The sequence below is a fragment of the Ochotona curzoniae genome, unplaced genomic scaffold (genome assembly GCF_017591425.1).
Source record: "Ochotona curzoniae isolate NIBS_2020 unplaced genomic scaffold, NIBS_Ocur_1.0 scaffold_4506, whole genome shotgun sequence".
Classification (NCBI taxonomy): Eukaryota; Metazoa; Chordata; class Mammalia; order Lagomorpha; family Ochotonidae; genus Ochotona; species Ochotona curzoniae.
Window position 1 is genome coordinate 3,786,141 of NW_024467119.1, and position 23,894 is coordinate 3,810,034.

The 23,894-nt window shown below is 46.1% G+C and overlaps 2 protein-coding genes across 10 annotated transcripts in view; one reads left to right on the top strand and one right to left on the bottom strand.

Annotated features, from left to right (window-relative positions):
* The window catches only part of MCPH1 (microcephalin 1), a 170,629-nt gene that overhangs the window by 81,257 nt on the left and 65,478 nt on the right, over positions 1-23,894 (top strand). Inside the window, exon 12 of one of the 5 annotated variants that reach the window (XM_040966780.1) lies at positions 1,951-5,231. The exons of the other annotated variants lie outside the window; for them this stretch is intronic. Within the exon in view, the coding sequence (XP_040822714.1) occupies positions 1,951-2,025 (75 nt within the window). The 3' untranslated portion in view covers positions 2,026-5,231. Of the gene's footprint in view, positions 1-1,950; positions 5,232-23,894 lie in introns of those variants that run through there. 5 annotated transcript variants of the gene reach the window in all.
* ANGPT2 (angiopoietin 2) overlaps positions 1-23,894 on the bottom strand; it is a 48,640-nt gene that overhangs the window by 3,772 nt on the left and 20,974 nt on the right. Inside the window, exons 2-7 of one of the 5 annotated variants that reach the window (XM_040966783.1) lie at positions 20,108-20,263; positions 17,401-17,522; positions 11,589-11,821; positions 8,810-8,937; positions 4,100-4,201; positions 3,388-3,554 (exon numbers count right to left, since the gene is read on the bottom strand). In XM_040966783.1, coding sequence (XP_040822717.1) covers positions 3,388-3,554; positions 4,100-4,201; positions 8,810-8,937; positions 11,589-11,821; positions 17,401-17,522; positions 20,108-20,263 — 908 coding nt within the window. Of the gene's footprint in view, positions 1-3,387; positions 3,555-4,099; positions 4,202-8,809; positions 8,941-11,567; positions 11,822-17,400; positions 17,523-20,107; positions 20,264-23,894 lie in introns of all 5 variants that reach the window. The other 4 variants (XM_040966782.1, XM_040966781.1, XM_040966786.1 and 1 more) reach the window with 4 other exon arrangements.

Consider the following 23,894-nt stretch of genomic DNA (forward strand, 5'->3'; position numbering starts at 1 on the left):
ACACGCGCGGATGCCTACCCTGCACCGCTATAAACAGGAACCAACTTATCAAACTCGTGTAGACAGGGATGTTTTCAGGAAAATCTCCACACGTATCATTTGCAGGGACTGCAGGGCCCTGCAGTTTATGTTCCTGCTCCCTTCTCAGAAACAGAGGAGGTAGGGCAAGGAGATACAGCCAGAGGGGGACCCCCCGACCCATGTCCTCGGTCCTCAGTGACTGGACAACCCAGACACCATTGTTTTCTACAGGGATGGCTCAAGGGTGCGGAGGGCCAGTCAGCAAAGAATGATCATTGACTGGTGTTGAAATCTGGAGCTGTGCAGAGAACAAAGCCATGATTGCCACACAGCATTGTGCAGGTCTTTTTCTGTGTGCAGGGAGGAACGCATGGCGCAGGAGCACCAGAGAACGGTAGCACAGTCCTCCAGAATGCTGCTCATCTCCAGGATCTGTGTGTCAGGGAGAAGAATGTGCCTTTTAGATTACTGTTTTTCTGTAACGATGCTTGAGCCACTGCCATCACAAAGCCCCTTGACAGATGGCTCAGGCTGGGTGAGCCTGCTCTCCTGCGGTGTGGACAGCTGTGGGCAGTGTGTCACAGTGCTGGCTCACGGGGCCTGGTGCCCACAACCTACAAGAATCCCATGCAGCTTACTGCTCCAGTGTTGGGAAGAGAAGTGCCCTGTGGGCCTATCTAATCATGTTTGGCTTTTGTGACTGCTGCTAGCATCTGCTGACCACTGCAGTTGTAGTTTCCAAGTTTCCTGCTAGGCCAGAGTGCAGAAACACGGGGAAGGTCCCGCTGGTTCAGCTTGTTCACAGATGTGTCCTCGGTGGACGTGGCAGCCCTTGGAAGGGGGCAGTGTGGAGGTTCAGAGATGGGAGCCCACCCGAGCTAACGCTGTGAAGCGAGGACTGCTGAGACATGCCTCACTCTACAGTTCTTTGCACTCTGGTGCATGCCTTAACCCAGGTGTCTCAGAAGTGAGGAAGAAGTTGGGTAGAGTTCAAGCTAAGGAATGTGGCAGGTGGAGTTCCCCGGGCATGGGTCCTGAGTAACTCTGATGTTACTGACTTGGATTTTGACATATTTTTTAATGGCCCTAGAAGTTTCCTGACAAGGCACTGATGAATCACCTGCATTTCGGTGTTTTTCCTAGACTACCTAGAACAAAGCTGAGCCCAGCTGTGTCTCTCATGCATGGCTCCCCTTCGCCGTGGTTTCCAACACCTGGCTTTCCCTCCAGCCTCTTCTCATGACTCGTGTCCTGCAGAGGGGCTGCCTTGCTGACCCCTCCTCCTCTCCCATGTCTGCTTTGAGCACTTTCAGTTCTCATGGAAGTCATTCCATTTCCCCAAAGACAAGCAAAATAGAGCAGACCATGAGCTTTCATTAGCTCGTATTATGTTGGTTGTATAATTTTAGATCATTTTGTGGCTTACTGCTTTCTTTTAACATGTAGCTAAATGGCTACATTCCTGCCATTGCTTTCAGTGGGTTGTCTCGATCTTATGTAACAGCGAAGTAAACTTTCGGAGTGCTGATGAAAGGGTGGCCATGTCTCCCTGCTGCCTCTGTGCATATCCTACAACATGTGCTGTTCAGTTTCCCAATATTCTTAGGCAGAAACTCCTACATATAGTTGGGATTCTAACACATGTATAACACAATTTCCTTAACACACTGACATCACGTTTTATTAGTATAGTAATTTTTCATGAACTATCTATTGTCTTTATACATTGGGCTTTAAAACACTACATTTTTTTAATGGCATACCCCCAGTAGATTAAATTTCCAAAGGAAATGTCTGTTAAGAATCATCTCAGCTTAAAATATTTTTATAATGTCAGAGTATAAGGGTAATGACCCATTTTGCAAAATCTTCTTATGCAAACAGTCTAATCCTTAATTTTGTGTTTCTTTCCTTTAATTCCTCTGTTAGATTCCTAACTGTTACCAGTTGAGAAAATATTTAGCTTGGAGGGAAAACAATGACCAAGCACATCAAATTCATTGAAGTTCTGATGTTTTGGAGTTACGCTGGACCTGCTGTGAAGTTCAAGCACCTATCTCTCCATTCATCTTGGCTGCTGCCTCTCCTAGCGAGCGTGCTTCTTCTAAGAACCGAGGCAGCAGTCCTTGGTGTTCAGTAGGTTTTATGCCTCGTGTGTCAAGCAGGACACACTGGTCCCATGTAGTTCTCTGCAGGCTCCAGTGTCCTGTCTTTGAAAGCCTGCTTTCCTGCGCTGTCCCTTGTGGGAAGCCCCTGTTCTCCTATGGGAAGTCAGCCCAAGACATGGAAATGACCCTGACTTTTCCCCAGAGTTCAGATCTGGGGGTTTATGTTGAACAGGGGGTCTGAGTTGGACATGAAGGAACTTAGGAGGGATTGCAGACCAGAGAGGGAATGTTTCTGGGATGTTCTCATTGAACCTGACTCTGCTGCCTTCTTGCTAGGGGTCGGTGTCTGGCCTTGTGTGCTCTCCCCTCCCCAAGCACCATCAGCCTGCGCTCTCTGAGGTCCTGTCGCTGCCAGCTGTCCTGAGACTGCATTTGGTGCCACGTGGCACACCCCTTCCCATCGTTTCTTCCCCTGCGTAGTTAGCAGTGCCTCCGTATGTGCGTGGCTGCGTGACACTTTTTTTGCATGTAGATTGTCATGTTCCTTTTATGCTCTGTCTCTACTCTTGTAGCATTTTAGAACCAGGGTAAGTCTGATGTCCCGTAACAGAGTAGAGGGGCTAACTGATAGCCTTCCTGCTTAATTCAGCCATTTTTAAGTCAGCAACAAATCTTGAATTGCATGCTGAATGCAATCAAACTGTTTAAACTTGAAATGTAAGTTTAAAAACCTCTTGGAAGTAAACAAAGACACTTCAGATCACTCGAGGCAAATGGACTTAAAAGATAAGGTTGACTTAGTGCAAATCCATGCATGTGAAGGGTCATTAAAAACTCATGGAACTGCATTTGCCGTGTGTCCACTGTTTGTGTTGAAGTAAATGTATCGTTTATATGCCCTTTGGAGTGAGCTTAGCGAAGTTCCCTCGTGGACTCAGCCACCGTTTGCCATTCCGCAGGTGGTTATGAACAGCAGTACTTTGCCAGAGCTCTTCTCGCACTGGAGGACACACCAAGCACAACAGAAATAATCCCCATGAAGTTTGCCTTATGTGTTTATAGACAAAGTTAGAATTTTTGAAACTTAGAGAAACTTAGCTAATGCGTTCAATTGTTCTAAGACATAGGCCTTTTTTTCCCCATTTGAGTTACTCTCAGAGTAATTTGCACCGTGGTTAAGTGAGTATGGTTCCCATTCTCTGAAACAGTTACCCAGAAAATCCCTTCACACACCCCACACCAAGTATAATTTGCTTACCTGTACTTAAATTCCTCGCTTGAGAGGTAGAAGTGTTCATACAGTGAGTAAGCCTCGTTCCCTTCCCAGTCCTTCAGGTGGATTTTAAGCACGTAGCGTTGCTGATTAGTCAGCTGGGAAACAAACTCATTTCCCAGCCAGTGTTCTCCTGAAGGGTTGCCAAATCCCTGCAATGCAAGTTGTGAAAGTCACTTACATTTTCTTCTTTAGGTGTTTGAAACCAGCATCTCACCAGCTCAGCATGAAGTAAGATCAGATAGTGGGAATTACTTTCTTTGCTGTGAAAATCTTGGGCTTTTTGCATAGGAACATGGGTTACATTGTAAAAGGTCTGTTTTCAGCAAGGAGCCTGTGCTTGAAGGAAGTTGGTATTAGCATAATTATAGCTTCTTGGGGAAGCTACATGAAGACCTGAGCATGAGCAGCTTTCCCACCAGGTGCACAGAGCACCGCGGAGAGCTGCTTACCAAACCTCCCCCTTCCCCCCGCGCTCGGCCCTACAGCAAAGGCCACCATGGAGAGCTGCACTGGGCCCTACAGCAAAGGCCACTGTGCTACTGAAACTCCAAGCTGGGGAAACCTCTATTGAAAAAACTGCACCCAAAGTCTTCAGTTACTTTTGGATTTGCATCTAAGGCCCTGAGGATCTTCAGAGTGAGTTTTCACATAAGAGAAATGATTTCTTTACAGAAAGCTTAAGGAATATCTGTACCATTTTATATTCTTTCCACGTCCTCTGGAAATCCACACTGCCATCCTCCCGCCGCTGTATGGTCGTCCAGCCGCCGCCGCCCGTCTCCATGTCACAGTAGGCCTGCAGGGGACATGCACGTTACTGCCGCGGGCTCTGCCCTGGGACTGAGGCTTTGTCCTCCGTGCCAGAAACAGTGTGGACATGGACACCTGTTGCACAGCTCAGCCAGCAGGGTTGTGTGTGTGTGTGTGTGTGTGTGTGTGTGTGTGTAGCTGTGTAGCAGCATTAAGTAAATTGAAAGGGGTACTTTTTTAAATGAATGAAAAAGACAGTAATATAATGTGAGGCATTAATGAAAATATGGATTTCTGCTATCATGTGTGAGGCTAGCTCAAGGCTTCTGAGCACTTTACTCACCACCTCGGTCTTTCTCCACCCAACTCTTTTTATTTCTGCTGTTAAACTGACTCAGTGCATTTCAGTGTTGTCCCAAATACAGAATTGTGTCTCGGGCTGGAAGGATGCGTACCCAATTTCAGCTCAGCTGGAGTTTAGTTAAGAATTTAAAGACCCCTGCACATAAGATCTTATAAACAGTTTTAAATAATCAGATTCTGGGAGGATGAGGAAGTTTTTCAGAGAGTAAGACCCTTTGCCTACAGCTTAGCGTATAGGGTAGGGCCTGTTCATCTCCTCTGTTGCCTACGATCTTGGTGAATATAACAGAGGTTCTGACGTCATCAACTGAAATTTGACTGTCCCGTGAGTAGATGTTGTGCTAAGGAGCTTGGAGGGAGCCAGGAGAGCACCTGGCACTGTGCTTTGCCTTCATTTGTGCAGATACGTGGGCTGCCTGATCTCACGGCCAGCGGGCAGCACTGAGCTGGGCAGCTCTGCTTGGACTGCCCTGCTTCCCTGGAGCTCTTTTCTGCCATCATTTCTGTCTCCGTCTCTCCAGGAAGGCCGCAGGGCTCCTCCTACCCTCCCCAGCGAAACTCCTGCCCAGAAAGACAAATGGCCATCACACAAAACTGTACTTATTGGCAAGAAAATTATTTTCCCCCTGAAGTTGAGTAAGAGATGTCAAGCTAAACTGCTTTGTCGATCCCTGTCGGTGCTCGTAATACCGGTGGTGATGTTGTCTTTGTCACATACCTCCCTTGCAGACAGGGTGCCAGATACTCTGCAGTTGGGATCTGTAATCTCACAGCAGCCAGCTGTGAGATCATAACTCCACTTTTGAGAAAGATCCAGTGAAATTATATCAGTTCAATCCTAACCCCTTCAGCTCGTAAGTGGTACATAAGATTTGAGCAAGTTCTCTTTAATTCCTCATGGTGCCATTTTTCTTCCTCTACACCATTCTGCCAAACAGAGAAACCTTTCCCTTTTGTTAATAGGCCAAAAGTCTCAGCACAGCTCTAAGCTGAAATCAGTTCATGAATAATACTGTCCTTTATCTGCCTGCGGCCAGCAAAGTGGTTAGTGCCGCCCACTTCCATGAATGTGTGTGTCTTTTGAAAAACCCACTTAGTAACCTAATAATCCACATTGGTTTGTGGACTCACGTGTGTATATAGAATTTATTTCTTCTGTCTCTTAAATGATGCATTGGTGGATTGAAAGAACAGACGTGGTTCCTGCTGAGCCCATTCTTGCTGCAAGAATATTTGGCTCTTCAATATCAGAATTGCCTTCTTAAATCTACTGTTTAAATGCATGCTGTCCTATCGAAAGAAGAGTTATCTGCTACAGAAGTCAAGGCAAGACTCTCAAATGTCAAGAGTGACTGCCAGAACATGAATGCCATGTCACTATTTTGGCTGACTCCATTAGTGGCCATGGTAAAGTTATTTTCTTAATACTTTATCCAGATTTTTTCAAGCTAAGAGCAGAAGATTTTAAAAACTGAAGCATTCATTGGGTCATGAAACTTGAAGAGAAAGAGTGTTCAAAATGAGTTATCCACATAGCCAGGAGATACTGAGTGAAAATGATTCAATAGAGATTATACTGAGATCAGAGGAACAGAAATAATCAGATAATGTGCAAGACCAAATACAGTAAATCTGAGGGCAGTTAATATTTTGTTTGTGCAGTGTTGCATGGTTCAGGGACTTGCTCGCTGTAAAGCTTGATGTTTTGTTACAAAATATGCTTGATTTGCATGTTGTGCTCTGACTCTGAAGCCTCCGTTAAGTAACTGATTCAAGTATCTATTCACAGATAGAATCTGGAATCAAGTGTCCTGTGAAATTTAGGGAACGAAACTTTTATGTCTGCAGCTAGCAAGAGCATGCTCTCATGCCTCTGACAAGTACCATCCTCCAGAAACACGAGACTGTTCCAGAGTGAAGCCGCAGTGCTGGGCCTTCTGCAAGGAGATCCAGCCTAAGGGCCCCTGGATGGTCTGCCCGAGCTAGATGAAGCAGCGAAGCAAGGAGGGTGCACCCCCCGCAGAGAAGCCGTCATCCCCAGGGCAGTCAAAACAGCCACTCTCTTTGCACATGTTTTCCTGCTGACACAGCCCCCGAGGCAGGGGTATCCTGGCCTGTTGCAGATACGGAATCTGGATGCTCAGAGGGCAAGAAGCCTTGCCCAGCACTGCAGTCTCACAGAGCTGCGATTTCAGGCCAAGTCTTTGGGACTCTCTCCCCCAGAACAGAGGGTGACTTACAGTCTTACTTCTGGAAGGGAACTTGGTGGTAACTTGATCTCAACCATTTACTTTAGAAATAAGAAAATTGAGGTTTTTAAAAGTTTATTGTTCCCTGCTGTGTAAATGAATTTATTTTCACTACAGATGTTTAAGGAGACTACCAACTGTGATGTTTCCAATCTCTGTAATTCATATCATCCCCGAGCCTTAGCTGTTTTCACCTTGTGGCGGAGAGCTTTAGTCAGTCTGGGGCCGTGTGGGGGGCATGCAAGAGCTGGGATGCTGCACTGAGCAAGACACTGCTGTGGCGGTGTGGAGGCCAGTGAGCCTGGGGCCACCCTGCAGTGCTGTGTGCCTAGCATCTGCCATGCTCACATCTGCTCCCCAGAGGCACATCTGTCCTCATGGGGGCTCAGAACCCACCAGCATCTGGCAGAAGACAGCAACATGCAAGGAACTGCCATCCTAAGCAGATATCCGAAAGCAGGCAGAAGGCTGTATCTTGGGCTTCTAGCTCCTTTCTCACCTGCAGTGCCTTGTCCTCCCCTCCCCCTCCCACCCCTGCACACTGCTTCCATGCCACCCGGGACGTTAACTGATTTTCAAGGTTGGTTGAAAGCAGCATGGATGAATTAGAAAGGTTTCTTTGGAAACCATTATCTAGAATGGATAATATTTATCTTTTAAATTCATAATCAAAGGTATTTATGTTGCCATTTCAAATGCCACATCTTTAAAACATTAATGCTTTTGTGGTCAGTGTTTCTCTTTGATGCCATATTGACTATTGAAGATTATGTTAAGTTCAGAAAAGTACCAGTTCCCCAAGCCTCAGAACTTTGGACGCTGCTAGAGGGTCCAGTGTATTATCTGCAGTGGCTTGTGTCAGTTCTGTATGTGGTGGCGTTGATATACATGTAGTAGAGCTGTCCAACCTCGATACACTTCACTGGGATTCTTACGTCACCACACCTCAAAGAGAGAAATAAAGACCTCTCTGACAAGGCAAGGATAGTTGCAAATGCTGTCAGCCCTCTATGCTGACTGAGTGTCCAAAGAGATGACTGGTGTGTAACTGTTTCAGTCGTGAGCTGGGGGAGACTTCACATTGTCCACGGAGCACATCATTGCTTGAAAGATTACTCAAAGACAAACTATGATTCTTTGAACTTCAGTTTTTGAAAGGCATATTTAAAGTTCATGAAATGAGCCTGGCACTTTAAGAAAAACAAGTGAGGGGCTGGCGTTGTAGCACAGCAGGTTAACACAATGCCAGCATATGAATACCAGTTTGAATCACAGCTTCTCTACCTTAGATCCAGCTCCCTGCACATGTGCCTGGGAGCAGAGCAGGAAAGATGGCCCAGATAATTGGGGCCCAGTACCACATGAGAGGTCAGCCTGGGGTTCCAGGCTCCCGTCTTTGGCCTGCACTGTCCTGGCTGTTGAGCCCATTTGGGGAGTGAACCAACAGATTAAGATGTCTCTCCCTCTCACCTCTTCTCTTTTCCTGTTCATCTCCTTCTCTTCCTATAACACCGTGTTTCAAGTAAATACATTTTTAAATATGTTTGTTTATTTATTGGAAAGGCAGAATTACAGAGAGGAAGACAGACAGATCTGCCATCTGCTGGCTCACTCCCTAAATGGCCGTAACAGCCAGAACTGAGCCAGTCTGAAACCAAGAGCCTCATCCAGTCTCCCAGGTGGGTTCAGGGGACCAAGGACTTGGACTCTGCTCTGTTCTCATGTGCGTTAGCAGGGAGCCGGATCGCAAATGGGGCAGCTGGGACTTGAAGCTTCTTTCATATGGGATACTGGCTCCATAAGGTGGTGGCATAACTCGATATGCCCCAGTGCTGGCCCTGAAGTAAACGTATTTTGAAAAGAAAAATAAATAAATAAATAAAATGAGAAGCTTCATTTTGGGGGGCATAACATTTTTCTTATGGGAGAGGAGGCAGATACGTCAGCTGCCCTGAGTTGGAGGTGGGAGGCAGGCGCGGGGAGTTCTGCTCTGTGGAGTCTCACCCTCTGACCTGCATGGCACCGAGAGTTCTCACACTTACCTTCGTCTCTTCCGTGGAGTTAGGAAACGTTAGCGTGTAGACACCGCTGGTGGTCAGTCCCGATCTGAACACATCTGCACAGTCCCTGAATGTAACCTGCTCCTCCTTAGTCCCGAGGGAGTTCTTAGCTGCTTAAAAATAAAAGGATACATTTAAATGGAGTTCACAAACAGATCAAAGTTGATTGTTTGAAGACCAAATCATTTGCTCAGTTTGTTATTTGAATTCTTATACTTGTGGTATGCAAGAGAGATGCCATTTTTCTGCCTTTCTGAAAAAAGTTACTTTCATGCTCAGAGCTAATTGTCAAAGTGTCACAAACAATCCACACCTCTGCTTTCAAGTCTTCTACCTATGTAGTGCAGGACTTTGAGGTCAGCTCTGATAAACTACTACTGGAAGCCTCTGCCCAGAGTAGAATCGGTAACCTTGCAATAGAAGGTTAGGCAGAGGGAGTGCCTGAAGCACATCATCAACTCTGGCACCGCAGCAGATCCCTGTACACCGTTAACCTATATCCTCCCCCCCACACACACACCCCCGCAGCAGATCCCTTTACACCGTTAACCTATATCCCCCCCACACACACAGCAGATCCCTTTACCCTGTTAACCTATATCCCCCCCCACACACACACACCCCCGCAGCAGATCCCTGTACACCGTTAACCTATATCCCCCCCCCACACACACACAGCAGATCCCTTTACCCTGTTAACCTATATCCCCCCCACACACACACAGCAGATCCCTTTACACTGTTAACCTATACCCCCCCACACACACACAGCAGATCCCTTTACACTGTTAACCTATATCCCCCCACACACACACCCCCGCAGCAGATCCCTGTACACCGTTAACCCATATCCCCCCACACACACACCCACACAGCAGATCCCTGTACACTGTTAACCTATATCCCTCCCCCCCACACACACACAGCCGCAGCAGATCCCTGTACACCGTTAACCTATATCCCCCCCACACACACACACACAGCAGATCCCTTTACCCTGTTAACCTATATCCCCACACACACACACACACACACACACAGCAGATCCCTTTACCCTGTTAACCTATATCCCCCCCACACACACACAACAGATCTCTGTACACCGTTAACCTATATCCCCCCCACACACACACACACACACCCTCACCCGCTTGTTTTGTATCTTGAGCCAAGTCATTAATTTTCTTTACACTATTGGGTAGAGACATTGAGTTGTCTGGAACCTCTGCCATCGTAGCATGGAAATGTCCGCTACCAAGGGGCTGTAATGTTTGTGTCTACATGTATGTGTGTGTCTGTGCTGTACACTACCCATGGAGCAGCAGTCTGCGGGCCTTGCCAGCCTCCAGGACACACCAAAGGCACCCAGGACAGGAAAGTCCGGCCTGAGCTCCCTCTCCTGCGCATTTCCTTTTGTCAGTACAGTGGTTCCACCTGTGATCTCCACCCAGCAGACAGCTTTACATGATTGCACTTTCTTTGTAAACAGGGAACTTTTAAATATAGGGTGACGAAGCTCTAGTTGGAAAGTATGCCATGCCGACTGGCAGCCCGGGGCCTCATCTGTCAGGCACCGTCAGGACTGTGCCATTCACTATTCCTGCCTGTCTGTCTGCTGGATCCAGTAGAAACTTCATTGAGGTATAGCTGTTGAAACTGCAGTGACTGCTTGACCCAAGGAAAATATGGGGGTTTTTGATTGTGGAGTAAGGAATTCATCTACATGACTCGCGTATAAAGTAGCTCGTGGGCAGAGTGCAGCTTGAGAAGTTATCATGCAAAGAACCACGGCCAGCACTACTGTCAACTCAGAAACCCAGAAACAAAAATGCCACAAGGTTCATGGAAAATTCATGTTATTTTTCAATCACACTTTTCCATGAAATGTTTGAAGCATTCTTTATACATCAATCTCTGATTAATGGTCAGAGACATAATGCTTCTGCCAGTATCACAGAGGAGCTGAAAGTAAAGACTCACGAAGAAGGCAGAATGTCCAAGTCTCCAGGGGCCTGGTGACAAAGGAAAGAGGGCATCCGAGTGGCACTGCCTATTTGCACAGCAGTCTCCCGGGCCTCCTATTGTTTTTCTGCTTTGAAAAATAAAGAAGCGTAGGCATGGCATGGTAGCCTAGTGGCTAAATCCTCACCTGGCACGCCCGGGATCCCATATGGGCACTGATTCATGTCCCGGCTGTTCCAGTTCCCATCCAGCCCCCTGCCTGTGGCCTGTGAAAACAGTGGAGGACGGCCCAAAGCCTTGGGGCCCTGTACCCGTGTGGGAGACCTAGAAGAAGCTCTTAGCTCCTGGTTACGAATCGACTCAGCTCCGGTTCAGCTGTGGCCACTTGGGGAGTGACTCAGAGGATGGAAGCAGTTTCTCTCTATCCCCTCCTCTCTGCAAAATCTGACTTTCCAATAAAAATAAATAAATCTTAAAAATAAATAAATAAGAAGAAGCTTACTCCACCAGCAGTTAGGTGCCTAACCCAACCTTGATGGCCGCAGTGACGGAACAGGCTGTTCCTGCACTCAAACCATGTTTGGGGGAGATTTCTCTCCTAATCAGCAACTAGCAGAGCATATGTTTTCTCCCTTCCACCTTCTCTTGAGTTGATTCTGAATTGAGAACCCTGGAACTCTCACATGACATGTACAAGAGAAATAGTGTCTTTCTAAAAGATGAGAATGTTTGAGAACCCGATTGTCACTGGCGAAAGGCAGTTTAGGCAGAAGAGAACACAGCGCATGCGCTGACTCACAGGTGGAGGTTGCTATCATGGTCAGCAAGCTGTGGACCGTCTCGGTGAGATCGTGCTGCTGCTTCTGAAGGGCCGAGTTGTTGACCGTGGCCGTCACTAGCTGCCGCTCGAGCTCTTCGATGATGGAATTCTGCCTGGACACCAACACCTGGAGCTGGTCCTTCTCTGCTTTTATTGACTGCAGCTGGACGATGTGCTTGTCTTCCATGTCCAGCACTTTCTTTTCTAGAAAACTTGAAGCCAAAACCATTGTTATGATAAGATGTTCTAATGATCTGATTCCCACCAACACCAAACGCTTGGCAAAATCTCGAGTCATTTTCATGATTCTAAAGTAACTTTGCATTTTTATGGGATTTCTACTTCTCGCTGTACTCTGTTAAGATGTTATCTGTCTGGGCTGTTAACCCGCAGCGTTAATAATCTTGCACAGCCCTAAAAATCTCCATCTTGCAATGAAGATTAGATCCCTCCGGAAGAGTGCATGTGTTTGTGTATCTGTGCACATGCTTGCACAATCAGCACAGGATGTCAGCTCATTCTGGGTGATACTGTTCCATTTGACAGTGTTCATGAAATGTTTGTTAGCAGGGGTTGACTCTGTTGGATCTTAGCTTCCTCCTCAACTATTTATATTTAGTACTGATTTCGTCGAGGCTGCTCGCAGGCATTCTTTGTATGCCCCGTGGCAAATCCTGAATGAGGGGATTGAAGCCTTTGCCCAGATTCAAATCCTGGTTCATCAGCCCCATGGCTCTAAGCTGCCCAATCAGTATTCCGTCATTCATCTGTAAAGTGGGCAGTATGTGGGCTTCATGCGGTTGGTCTGAGAAGGAAAATGCATCTTAAAGTCTAAATGCTTAGGCTAGTTCCTGACACGGTAGATGCTATTATTATTAATATCCTCTCTGTTACCCTCAGTTCCAGCGAACCAATGGTAGCTTAGAGGCAGAGCTCTCGGATGGTCACTCACAAAGCAGGTAGCAGAGGAGAATTCAAACGCAGGTCTTTCTGACAGCGGGGTCCACTCTTTGTTATAATATTGACTCCTTTTTTCCTTGAGAAATTTAACGAGCATTGATTCATCTACTCCATACTTAACTCTTAAAATATGAGCTAGTCCCTTCAGAAGCATTCATTTCCACTTGAGAAAGCACATCCTATCTCATAAAAAGCTTTTGGAAATTATTGTGGTAGCTGATACACTTAACCTTAAAAGTCTCAAGGTTGTCTTTAATGGTAACGCTATTTATTTTATTTCAGTTTCTCTTTGTATCATGAAGATAAGTTGCTACTCATAAGTATGTTTTCTTAAGAATTCATGAAATCTAAAATGGAAATGGCTGTTGTCCATTAAGCTAGAGCAAAGGATTCCTGGTGTGTGGCCTGCGTAAACACTGCACGCGTTAAGAGCAGTCTGTTTTCCAACACAGACTCAAAGACATACATAGGAAAGGTATTTTGGCAGGTTGCTGTTTTTTTAAGTAAGACACAGAGGACCCTGGGTCGCCTGGCACTTAATGATAGATCTTGCTGTCTGTTTCGTCAGTGCTTTATGAAGTACTTAAGAGGCTTGCTCTGATAACTGCAGGAAATGCAGCAACCAAGGGCCCTTCAAGATCTTGGTTCTGTTTGTCAGGCTGGTAAATAAAGCTTTCAAGGTACAGACACTTTAGAAAAGAAAAAAGCGAAATAGTAAACCAGATGTCAAATCCTGTCTGACATTTCCTCCCAGTTTCAAATTTAGTGGAAGTGAATTTACCCATTACAGCATCTCCTTTGCCTTTTGGAGCCAGCTGACCATCACTGTCTACTCTCGGTCAGGTGTACAGCTGATGGCTCCTTCACACTCACAGTCCTTTGAAGCTGCTAGTGGATTTCCACAGTCCCCCCTGGTGGCTGTCTAGGCACTAATGAGGTGCTCCCACAGTCCCCCGATGGCTGTCTAGGCACTGATGAGGTGCTCCCACAGCTGTTAGGAGTTTGGGAGAGGGCGTAAGGGGGGTTGGGGTAACATTGTGCCGCAGTGGATAAAGCCACCATTGTAACACCAGAGTCCCGTACGGATTCCCTTTTCTATCCTGGCTATTCCAAACCCAATCTGTCTTCTTGCTAGTGGCCTTGGGAGAGCCACAGAGCATGACCAAGGCTTTGGGTCCCTGCATCTTGTGGGAGACCTGAATAATGAAGCTCCCAGGTGCTGGTTTCAGCCTGGCCCAGGCCTGGTCGCTGTGGCCATCCTGTTGATGGAACATTTCTCTGCTTCTGTGTAATTCTGATGTTCAAAATATATAAACAAATCCTTAAAAAAAAAAGCTTTATGGAGAGAAAAATTTAATTCTCTCCACTTGCTTGATGAAGGCAACTTGAACCAGATATTTAGCTCCGCCTTGAATTATTTAAAACCTCCTAGATCCCTTGCAGTTATTTTTATGGGGAGAAAAATCAGGGTGCAGGTTTCTCTGAGTGGACCAAGTTGACTCATCAAGTTTGCAACACACCTTAACTTGGTGTCTGTTGTAAAAATCTTTCCAATGTATACAGCACCTACCACGCCATACCTATGAGAAGTTCTAGGGTTTTGCAGAATAATCAGGAAGGTTTTTTTTTTTAATCAGAAACCATATTCTTAAGCTGCTGAGAATTGAAATGCTTGATGATACTAACTAGGCAAGGAACTAACTATACTTTACAAGTCTTTCCTGTGACTAACGGTAATCAGTATTAATAATTCAGTTCATCACAGCCCTGTGACTGCAAATCAGTCTGTGACCATTAATATATCACCGTAATGCAGTCATCTAAGACTGTCATGTGTTTATCACATCCATCTTATTCTGCTGGTTTTTAATAGTTTCCTTTATATCAGCTGAGTTATTTGAAATTTTATTTCATTTGAAAGAAAATTTGTGTTAGTTTTGCAAATTTATAAAGATATGACATTTGCAGACGGAAACCTGAAATGAATATTTTTCATCTTTGTTCTGCCTAGGATCATTTTGAATACCACCAGCATACTAGGCAGTATGCTGTCGGGGACATTCCTGTGAGGCCTGACCTAAAGAATTAATATAAAATGTGTGGGACACCTTAGGACATCAGTCTGTGCTGTCCACAGAATAATGTTGCTGACGTTTCTGGTCCCACCCTCTTTGGGTGTTCCTGATAATCTGTGGGAGAAGCATGACAGTCTAGAGGATGGGATTCGCAGATCAGTCATAAACCACTTTGATGTCTTCTTCCTTATCCTGATCTAAAATGAAGCACGAGGTGGATTGTGAGCATGCGTTAAGGAGGCAGGCTGGCTCTGAGCTTGGGCAGCGCGTGTGGTGTGCACAGCAGCACAGCTCTTGGCTCTTGCAGCTGGAGGAGTTGGAGGGCTCACACTTTTGCCAAGTGCAGATCGTTTGAGCCTTGTTTCTCCCAAGTTTGCATCGCTTCGGAAGAGCGCAGTGCTCACAGCTTAACTGCATGGGCACACAGTTGCTCCACACATTAGTTAGTTTTAGAAGGAAGAAAAATAATGGGCTGCAGAGACATGATAGTGCCAACTTCATGGGAATCTGAATGCATAACGGGGGCAGTTTCAGGGGAAGTTCCTACCCCGAAATTTTGAGTTAGCATCCATTGTGTAAAAAAAAAAGTACTTTTAAGGTGCTATTGAAGATTTAAAAACCGTATTTAAAATATGGTCCTTGGAAGGTTGAACACCATTTGCACATTTGGGTGGTGGTCTTGCAAATAATCTCTTGGGTCAAAGTTCATTTCAGAAACGATAGCAAGCCAAGCTCATTGAAAGATAGAACATCATCAATGCAATTTCCTAGTATTTGGAGCTTTTGATAAAGAAAATTTTGGCATTATTCTGTGCCATCTTCAGCTGCCGGGAGGACCATGCTTGCTGCAGGTCCAGGCTCAGCACTGGTGGTCTCCACGGGTAGCCCACTGGTGAAGCTGAGCTTCTGTGGGCCTGGGAGATTACTGAGTGCTGGCTTCTGTTCAGCCATGGAGGGGAATGGTTGCCATGCGCAGTTGCTGCATGCCATGTAAAGTGTTACTCCTCTGAGGGATGAATCACAGGTATTTTTTAACTTAGTCTCATGTGAAGCTACATTTGAGTTACAGAAAATGTGTATTATTGATAATGGGAGTTAAACTAATAGGAAAATATGGAAGACTTAGATTAAAAAAAAAAAGAACTTGGAAGGACTGCGTAGACCAGAGTGAGCAGAAAGCACAGCCAGCTGCCTTGTGGATGGAGTCCCCACCTCATACAACATTCAGACATGGTTTTTCCATAATGCACATTTCTTAGCAAATTTTGGAACATTTCTTCTGAGACTTTATGTCAATTTTTTAAACAGTATTTACTTAGCTATTTGAAAGGTAGAGCAACAGAGACAGTAAGCGAGAATTGGTCTGCATCCACTTCCCAATTAATAGCCTGGGCTGGACAGGCTATTAATTCCTGGACCTGTCCAGCCCAGGCCCCAGAAACTCCATGCTGGCCTCCCATGGGTAACAGGAACTGAACACTTGGGGCCTTCTCCCACCGCCCTCCCAGGTAGATAGACGGCGAGCTGGATTGGACACCAAGCTACTGGGACTCAAACCACCACTCCAGTATGAAATGCCAGCATCCTAGGTTGTGGCTTCACCTGCAGTAGCCCCCACAAGGATTTCAAAGTTTTTGTGCTTCAAAATAAAAAGCACACACCCTCTTTTAATTCTGCTTTCCATAGACTTTTGCAGTGTCTCATACATCGAAAAGCTTTGACACACAAATTTTATCAAGTCGCCGGATGCTGGAGGGGAGAAAAAAGTTGTGAAACTTGTTGGTGTTTTTCAAAGCACCTCACTAAGTGGCTTTGTACAGCAGTCCGCTTGTTCTAAGTAGTGCGGCCAAACTAAGAAGTAAGGGAAGGAAAGAGAAAGGTGAGGCAGGAAATGAAGGGGATGGTGAGGAGGGAAGAGGAGAGCAGGGGAGGTCGCCAACTAGTACAATAGTTAAGTCACCACTTTGGACCACCTGCATCCCATTGCTGAGTCTGGGTTCCATCCCACCTCTGCTTCCAATTCCAGCTTCCTGTTGATAAGCATCCTGGAAAGCAGCAGGTCGTGCGTGACTCAAGTGCTTTGGTTCCTGTGGCCTGCTGTGTGTGAGACCAAATTGGGTTCTGTCTCCCAGTTACAGCCTAGCCCAGCCCTGGCTGTTGTGGGCAAATGTGGCCGAGAACACGCTATGGGAGACCTCTCTCTATTTCTGTTTGTGTGTCTGTCTGCCTCTTAATAAAAATAAGTTCTTAAAAAATGAATACTGGTTTTTCAAAATGCATGCATGTCACGAAGTCTTCCCAAATAATTGTGCAAGTAGCCATTCAGTTGGAGAAATGTGGGTGTGGCATTTATGTGAAGTAAAGGAGGCAGGCATTTGGTGTGGCTGTCAAGATGCCACTTGCAATGCCTACCTCCTCCATCAGAGTGTTTAGGCTGGCATCGCAGCTCTGCTTCTGAGTCCAGCGTCCTGCTAATGCAGACCTGGGAGGCAGTTGGTGATGGCATAAGTGTATCCCTGCCACCCCACTTACATTAGGCATGATTGAAAAACAAAAATTCTGGAAGCCATACCTAAAAGTCTGGGGGAGGGAATGGAGAGGGAAAAGGGAAATCCCAGGCCTATGGAACTGTATCATGAAATGATAATAATAAAAAGAAGTAAAATTTTTTTAAAAATTCTGGAAGCCATACCTAAAAGTCATGCACTAGAGCGTTGTATGTGTACAACTCTCAATCACAGATATTTGCGTATTACCTGTTTTTGTCTTGCAGTTTATTTATTTCACTGGTCTGATCCAAAATCTGTTTTTCCAGTTTGTTTGTCGACAGGGAGTGTTCTAGAAGCTGAAGCTCAAGTCTTGTCGTCTGGTTTAATACCTAAGTGTAACGAAATGAAACTCCTTAGTTGAGACTTAATTAAGTCATTCAGAATGTAGAAAAGATTTTTGTTTGTTTTCAGAAGAGGTTTGGTGTCTTGGGTTACGTTTGTTAAACCATTTTTTTCCCCATCATGTCTTTATGTTGGAAGGTGTCAGTATCGCCAGCACTTGTGTGGAATAGTTGTTATGTTTCTGTTTCTGCCACTTCTTTTCACACAGACTAGTGGGAGTATAAAATAGTCACATTTCAGAGATCAAAAGTTGTTAATGAATGAAAAATATTTTTGCTCTGCTGAAAACAAAATGCTATTCTCCTATTTGTTTGTTTCTGAGTAGACAAAAGGACTAGAAGTCAGTCACATGCTTCCATTATATACAAATACAGCGTATTTTTAGCTTGGTATTTCCTAGTTTGTGTCCACATGTAGCCTTTTATACTTTCTTCACTATTTTTCTTACTCCCATTTTAAAATTAGTTTCAACCAATTGGAAACAATAAAATAGCAATTTAACATGGCAGCGGGGTTTGCTCCAGAGGCTCTTCTGAGTGTGGCATGTGCGGCATGACTTTTCCTCTGTGCTCATGCAACTTGAAAGATGGATTCCTGAGCCTTTGGCTGCCTTCAGCCCGCAGGAAGATGGATTAGTCACATCCTCCAGATCCTGCTTGTTCAGGATGTGATGTCACATGTGAATCTAAGTCCCAATTGTTGCCAAGGAATTTGGGGGCCTTGAAAGAATCATTGTTTGCTCTGGGTCTTTGTCATTCTGAAAAACCAAGGCCTGGCCCACAGCCTGTCTCTAGGGGTGGCCAGGCATCAGTCAGAAGGCCAGTTACATTCATGGGAAACGTCTTTCTGTAAATGAACAAAGGCGCCGGGCAACCACAGGTTTCAGTTTCAGTGTTACTAACTGGAATGTAGACTTAGCCTGCACCTTCCATGGATGTGAGCATTCTCTTTTAACCTCTAAAAGAAGCTGGAAGATTGAGCCTCCTGTTGGATTCATAAGGGTTATAAAATGAGGAGCATTTGAGAAAGCAGTGGGCAAGTGTTTGAGCCAGGGGCAACTGCGGTAACTTTTAGCCTCACTTCTCCCTAGAGTGTGGTGCCGGGACAAGGACCTCAAGATTCCCATGTGGTTGATATATGTGACAGCCTGGATTACCCAGGTCGGTCACTGCTTTCTGCTCCTATAACATCTCAGTCTTCCAGCCACTGGTCACAGCCCCTTCGCACTGGTCTCCTGCTATAATATACTAGCATAATCTTGCATCTAGTAGAAACTTTTACGTTTGAACCTGAAATTATTTCCTAGCCAGTAACTGCTTGATACCTGCCTTCAAGTGCGTTGCAGCCATTGGATCACATAATTGAGTTTCTTCATTCCCTTCCTTTGGCTCAGCCATTTCAATGTACATATTTAGAGTTTTTAGGTCCTTTTCCTACTGTCCTCTTTTCCTGGATCATTTGGTGTCTTATTGGTAGAAGGCCTTACAAAAAATGTGACCCAGCAAAAACACGCAAAGTACAATCACACAAACGAGTGTAATGCAGGATGTTGTGGAGAATTGCAGCACGGTGTGTGTCTTCACGCTCTTTGTTATAGTTCCCTGAAAATGCAATTAGTGCTGCTCATCAGACAGGTTTTGAGTGAGCTATGTTGTCCACCAGGCTCACTGTGGAAGGTGGTGGACTGTGACTGAATCATACCCTAGTCACCTTGGTCATTGACTGTGGAAGTAGTTATTTTTAAGTTGCCATACCTTTTCATTTTCATGCCATGCCTTTTGTAACCTCTTTTGATCACATTTTTAGCATGTTAATGAACCTGATTGCTATCTTTATTGATAAAATACGTGGTAATCAATAGTTTGTTATTGCTTTCCCCCATAGAAGTGTTTTATTATCCCACTCTTCTACTGTTTCTTCTTTCTCATCCTGCAGTTTGTAGAGACATTAAACAACTCCCCTTCCATGCTAGAAGGTTCTTCCCAGCGGGGTCGTCCACGGGCTTCCCTTGCTTCACATCCCCTCCAGGACAGTGCACACCATTCCTGGGACTTCCTTACTGCTATTAATCAGCTCACAGACCTGTGGAGATCAGCGGGAACTTAGCAGCCTTTCCTCCCATCGCCCACACCACTGAGGTTTGGGCGAGGCAACAACCATGCTCAGGGGTGTTCATGTGGCCAGCAGGCAAACCCAAGCCACAGCTGACTCCAGATCTTGGCTCATCCGTACACTGTAGCTGCTGTCTTGCCTCTTGCTCTGTCATTCACTGCATGCCTTATTTTAACAGTTCTGTAAGATTTTTTTTCTCCCAGGATATTTGATTTAAGAACAAAAATTTCTAGCTGTCTAGCTCAGTTCTTTTCATTTAAATACAGGCCTTTGAAATAAAGCCTTTCTAGGATGAATCCAATTTGACCTCAGTGTTGCAGATGAAAACATACCTATTGGTTTTAAGTTTATACCGCGCCACACATTCCTAGCTTTGTGCCAACTCATCCATTTTCTCTCTCAGCCAGACTCCTTTAATTTGGCAGTATTTCACAAAATGGCCCTATGTCCTGTCACTTACTTGGGCTTCCACGTCTGTCAGCTTCCGCGTCTGCTCGGCTGTCTGGTTCAGCAGGTTGGTGCCTATCTCTATCATCACCGCCGTCTGGTTCTGCACCGCGTGCTGCTGCATCTCCGCCATCTCCTTCTTCATGTTGTCTTGGATGTAATTCTCCAGCTGGAAAAGGCCATCAGTCCAGGGATGAGAAACTTGTTCCCAGTCTGTGGCATCTCTCCCTGTCCTTTACGGAAGTGCAGCAAGGGACTGTGCCTTGCCCTGGCTTTAATATCTTGCTGGTGGGTTTTGATTTTGCTTTTATCACTAGCAGTAGAACATAGTATTAGTTTATTCCTGTTTGAAATCAAGCAACAGGAACAGCACAGATCAGAGACGAGCTGTTTATTGTGTCAGTGCGCCTGTGGGAGTTCACCCCATGCTAGGCCCTGCAGCGTGAGGATCAGAGGGTAGGACTCCTGGGGTCTTGCTGCCTGGGTGTTGTGTCTGTTCTGCCATCCTCAGCCCTGTTTGCGTTGTACAGTAAATGACAATCTCTTACTGAGAAACATCACTGTGTCTGCCCCAGTCTAGACCACCTTTCTCAAGGCAGACTGTGGAAGTCTGAAAACATGATTTTCTCTATATCCGACAGTCACTACTGAGTTCACACTCCCACCTTCCTTCGGGTTGAGTGTGTTAGCCCAGTTCACCTGACCCTGACATGCATACACTCTTCACTGCTCACATAAGCCTTTGATCCTACCCGGCTCCATCCGCCTGTCAAGCAGCACTAGGACTAGCTGCTGTGCTTGGAGAGGTCTGTGCTCAGAGGACAAGCCATGCTGGAGTGGGGTTCTCACAGTCATGTTGCAGGGGGGTTGGTGGGAGATCATTGGGTCATGAGATAGCCACCCTCAGAAGGGGCTGTGGTGCCCTGAGGCCTGACAGTTACCTCACAAGCAGAATACGTATGTGTGTCACGCACGGTCCCTCTGCCTCCCCGCCACGGTGCAGGTGTGTGCCATGGACGTTCCTCTGCCTCCCCGCCACGGTGCAGGTGTGTGCCACCACGTTCCCTCTGCCTCCCCGCCACGGTGCAGGTGTGTGCCACCACGTTCCCTCTGCCTCCCCGCCACGGTGCAGGTGTGTGCCATGGACGTTCCTCTGCCTCTCCTCCACGGTGCAGGTGTGTGCCACCACGTTCTCTCTGCCTCCCCGCCACAGTGCAGGTGTGTGCCATGGACGTTCCTCTGCCTCCCCACCACGGTGCAGGTGTGTGCCATGGACGTTCCTCTGCCTCCCCGCCACGGTGCAGGTGTGTGCCATGGACGTTCCTCTGCCTCCCCGCCACAGTGCAGGTGTGTGCCACCATGTTTCCTCTGCCTCCTTGCCACGGTGTAGCACCACGTGAGAGCCCTCCAGAACATGAGCCATCCTCTGCTGCCTCCCTCCCAGCATCTGGATGAGCAGCAAGCTAAACCACAGCCAGTGGAACTGAATCTCAAATGGGGCGTTTTGATATAGGATGCAAGTGTACAATGGGCTGATATAACCATCATGCCAAACACTGTCTCTAATCTAGTATCTTTCTTTCAAATTTGACACTTAGTACTGACCATTCATTGAGTCAGTCATCAAACGTAATATCTTCTAAAATGCTACCTGATAATAATTCTGTACCTGTACCTCCGAGTAAGTCAGCAGAAGGAAGTGCAGTTTCTCACAGTTGAAGGATTCCCTGTTGGTGCATTTTGTAAGCTGTGCCTCATGGTTAGAGTGTGTGGGCTGCAAGCTTACTGCATCCATTTACCAGTCTATCATCGCCTCTGGCCCTGCTCCTTTCTGTTCCACTTCTCCCTCCACCCTAGCTGTCTTGGGATTGCATGTCTCTCCCCAGTGACTTCTTCCCTTGCTACTGGCATGATCAAGTGTGCATGAACTGTGACTGCTGTCAGAGCTGTGGTCCTTTGTAAAGTCATGTGATTGAAGCCATCACTTCTCCATATGAATCAAAACAGATTAGACCACTGTGAGTGTGTGTGTATAAATATGTGTATGGTGTTTATATAAATATATAAAAGATCATATACTATTAGTTGGATTCTAACAACTATTGCTAATATTGGCTTCATGAAATTTGAAGAATTTGATATCCTTGTTAACTCTAAATAAGATCTGGCTTAGGCTTTTTACTTATTTTTAAAAGGATTCATATTTTTATTTAAAAGATCCAGGGACAGAGAAAGACAGAGATTGTCCATCTATTGCAAATGTCATCAGTGGTCAGGGTTGAACCGGGCCAAAGCCAGGGACCAGGGACTCCATCCTCGTTTCTGGCTTCCCATGTGAGTGGCAGGAACCCAGATGTCTGAGCCCCCGTCTCCTGATTCCCATGTGCATTTGCAAGGAGCTGGATCGGGGGCAGAGCAGCCAGGAACTGGAAGCAGGCAGTCCTATATGGGTGTGGGCATTGCAAAGAGCCCCTCGCCCACTGTGCCGTACCACCCGCCCCCAGATCACAGTGATGCTGTGTGTGACCTCTGCTGATTCCTGCTTTCCTTGACCCTCTTCCCTTCAAACTCAAACTTGCAGGATTAAAATGCACTGTTTCAACCATGAGCAGAGATTTGTAGCTCCCCGCCTCCCACATCGCCACAGGAGTGATGGAATTCCTGAGGCTGAAGATGTGTGGCAACCAGAGAAGTTGTCTTAGTAGCTTGGTTACCATTAACACCCAGCAAAGTTCATATTTAGAAAGATTTCCATAAAGATGCTCCTGAGCTACAGCTTAGCTCCAGTCTATGCAAAGAGCATGCTTTATAAACTAGTATAAACAAAAAGGTATAACCTTTTAGTGCTTACCAGCTAAATTAAATTCATTGAATATATGTCCCTATAAATCATGCAAATAGAAGGGAAAAATTACCCCCCCCCAGTCGCTGCCCCGCATGTGTCCAGGTAGTGGGTCAGATGTGGCTACAACATAAGGAGTTGTAAAATTATTGGATCTGAAGATACTCAGCTTAGAAAACTTTGGCATTAATGTTATTGGTTCCCTGTCTTGAGGAAACTTGGAAGCCTCTTTAACGTCTGCTGACAGATAAGTGGCCAGACTGGGCCTCCCGACCCTCCTTGTAGATTTGTTTCCGTGTGTGTGTGTGTGTGTGTGTGTGTGTGTGTGTGTGTGTGTGTGTGTGTGTGTGTGTGTGTGTGTGTTAATTCAAAGACTGTGCTGCCTCAGCAGTTGGGCACTCAGCAGCATTGCATGGGAGATGCTGAGATGAAAGGAGATGAGCCTGGGAGATGCATGTCTCGGACAAACCTTTGTCTTCTCCAGATGCCTGCCAGAGCCTCAGGATACACACATGGGGCAGAGATCATGCTCACGTGTAGCTTAAGTAAGGAGGGGTGTTCCATATACTTTGTATTGATGCCAGGCTGGGATTTATTTAACCTAGAAAGGTGCATGTCAAGGCCACTTGCCTTGCACTAACGGGGTTTGTAATTTTGTCCTTTCTTCCCTTTGTAATTTTGTCCAAGGCAACACAGGAAGGCCCAGTGGGGACACAGCAAAGGAGGCTTGCCTTGTTGCAAGTGGTTTTTTAGGACTTCTTCCTTTGCAGCCCTGACCTCACCCCACCCAACCACGGGGTCCTAACTCCCTCAAAGGATCTTCCAGGCACTTCTAACTTCTAGTTTGTTCAGAAAGATCCTTTTTGTTGTTTGGTCATTTGTGAGTGGCTTTCTGTAGCTGATTCTATGCCATTGTCTACATAGCCAGCCCTGTCCCTGCATTCACTGCACCTCCTGT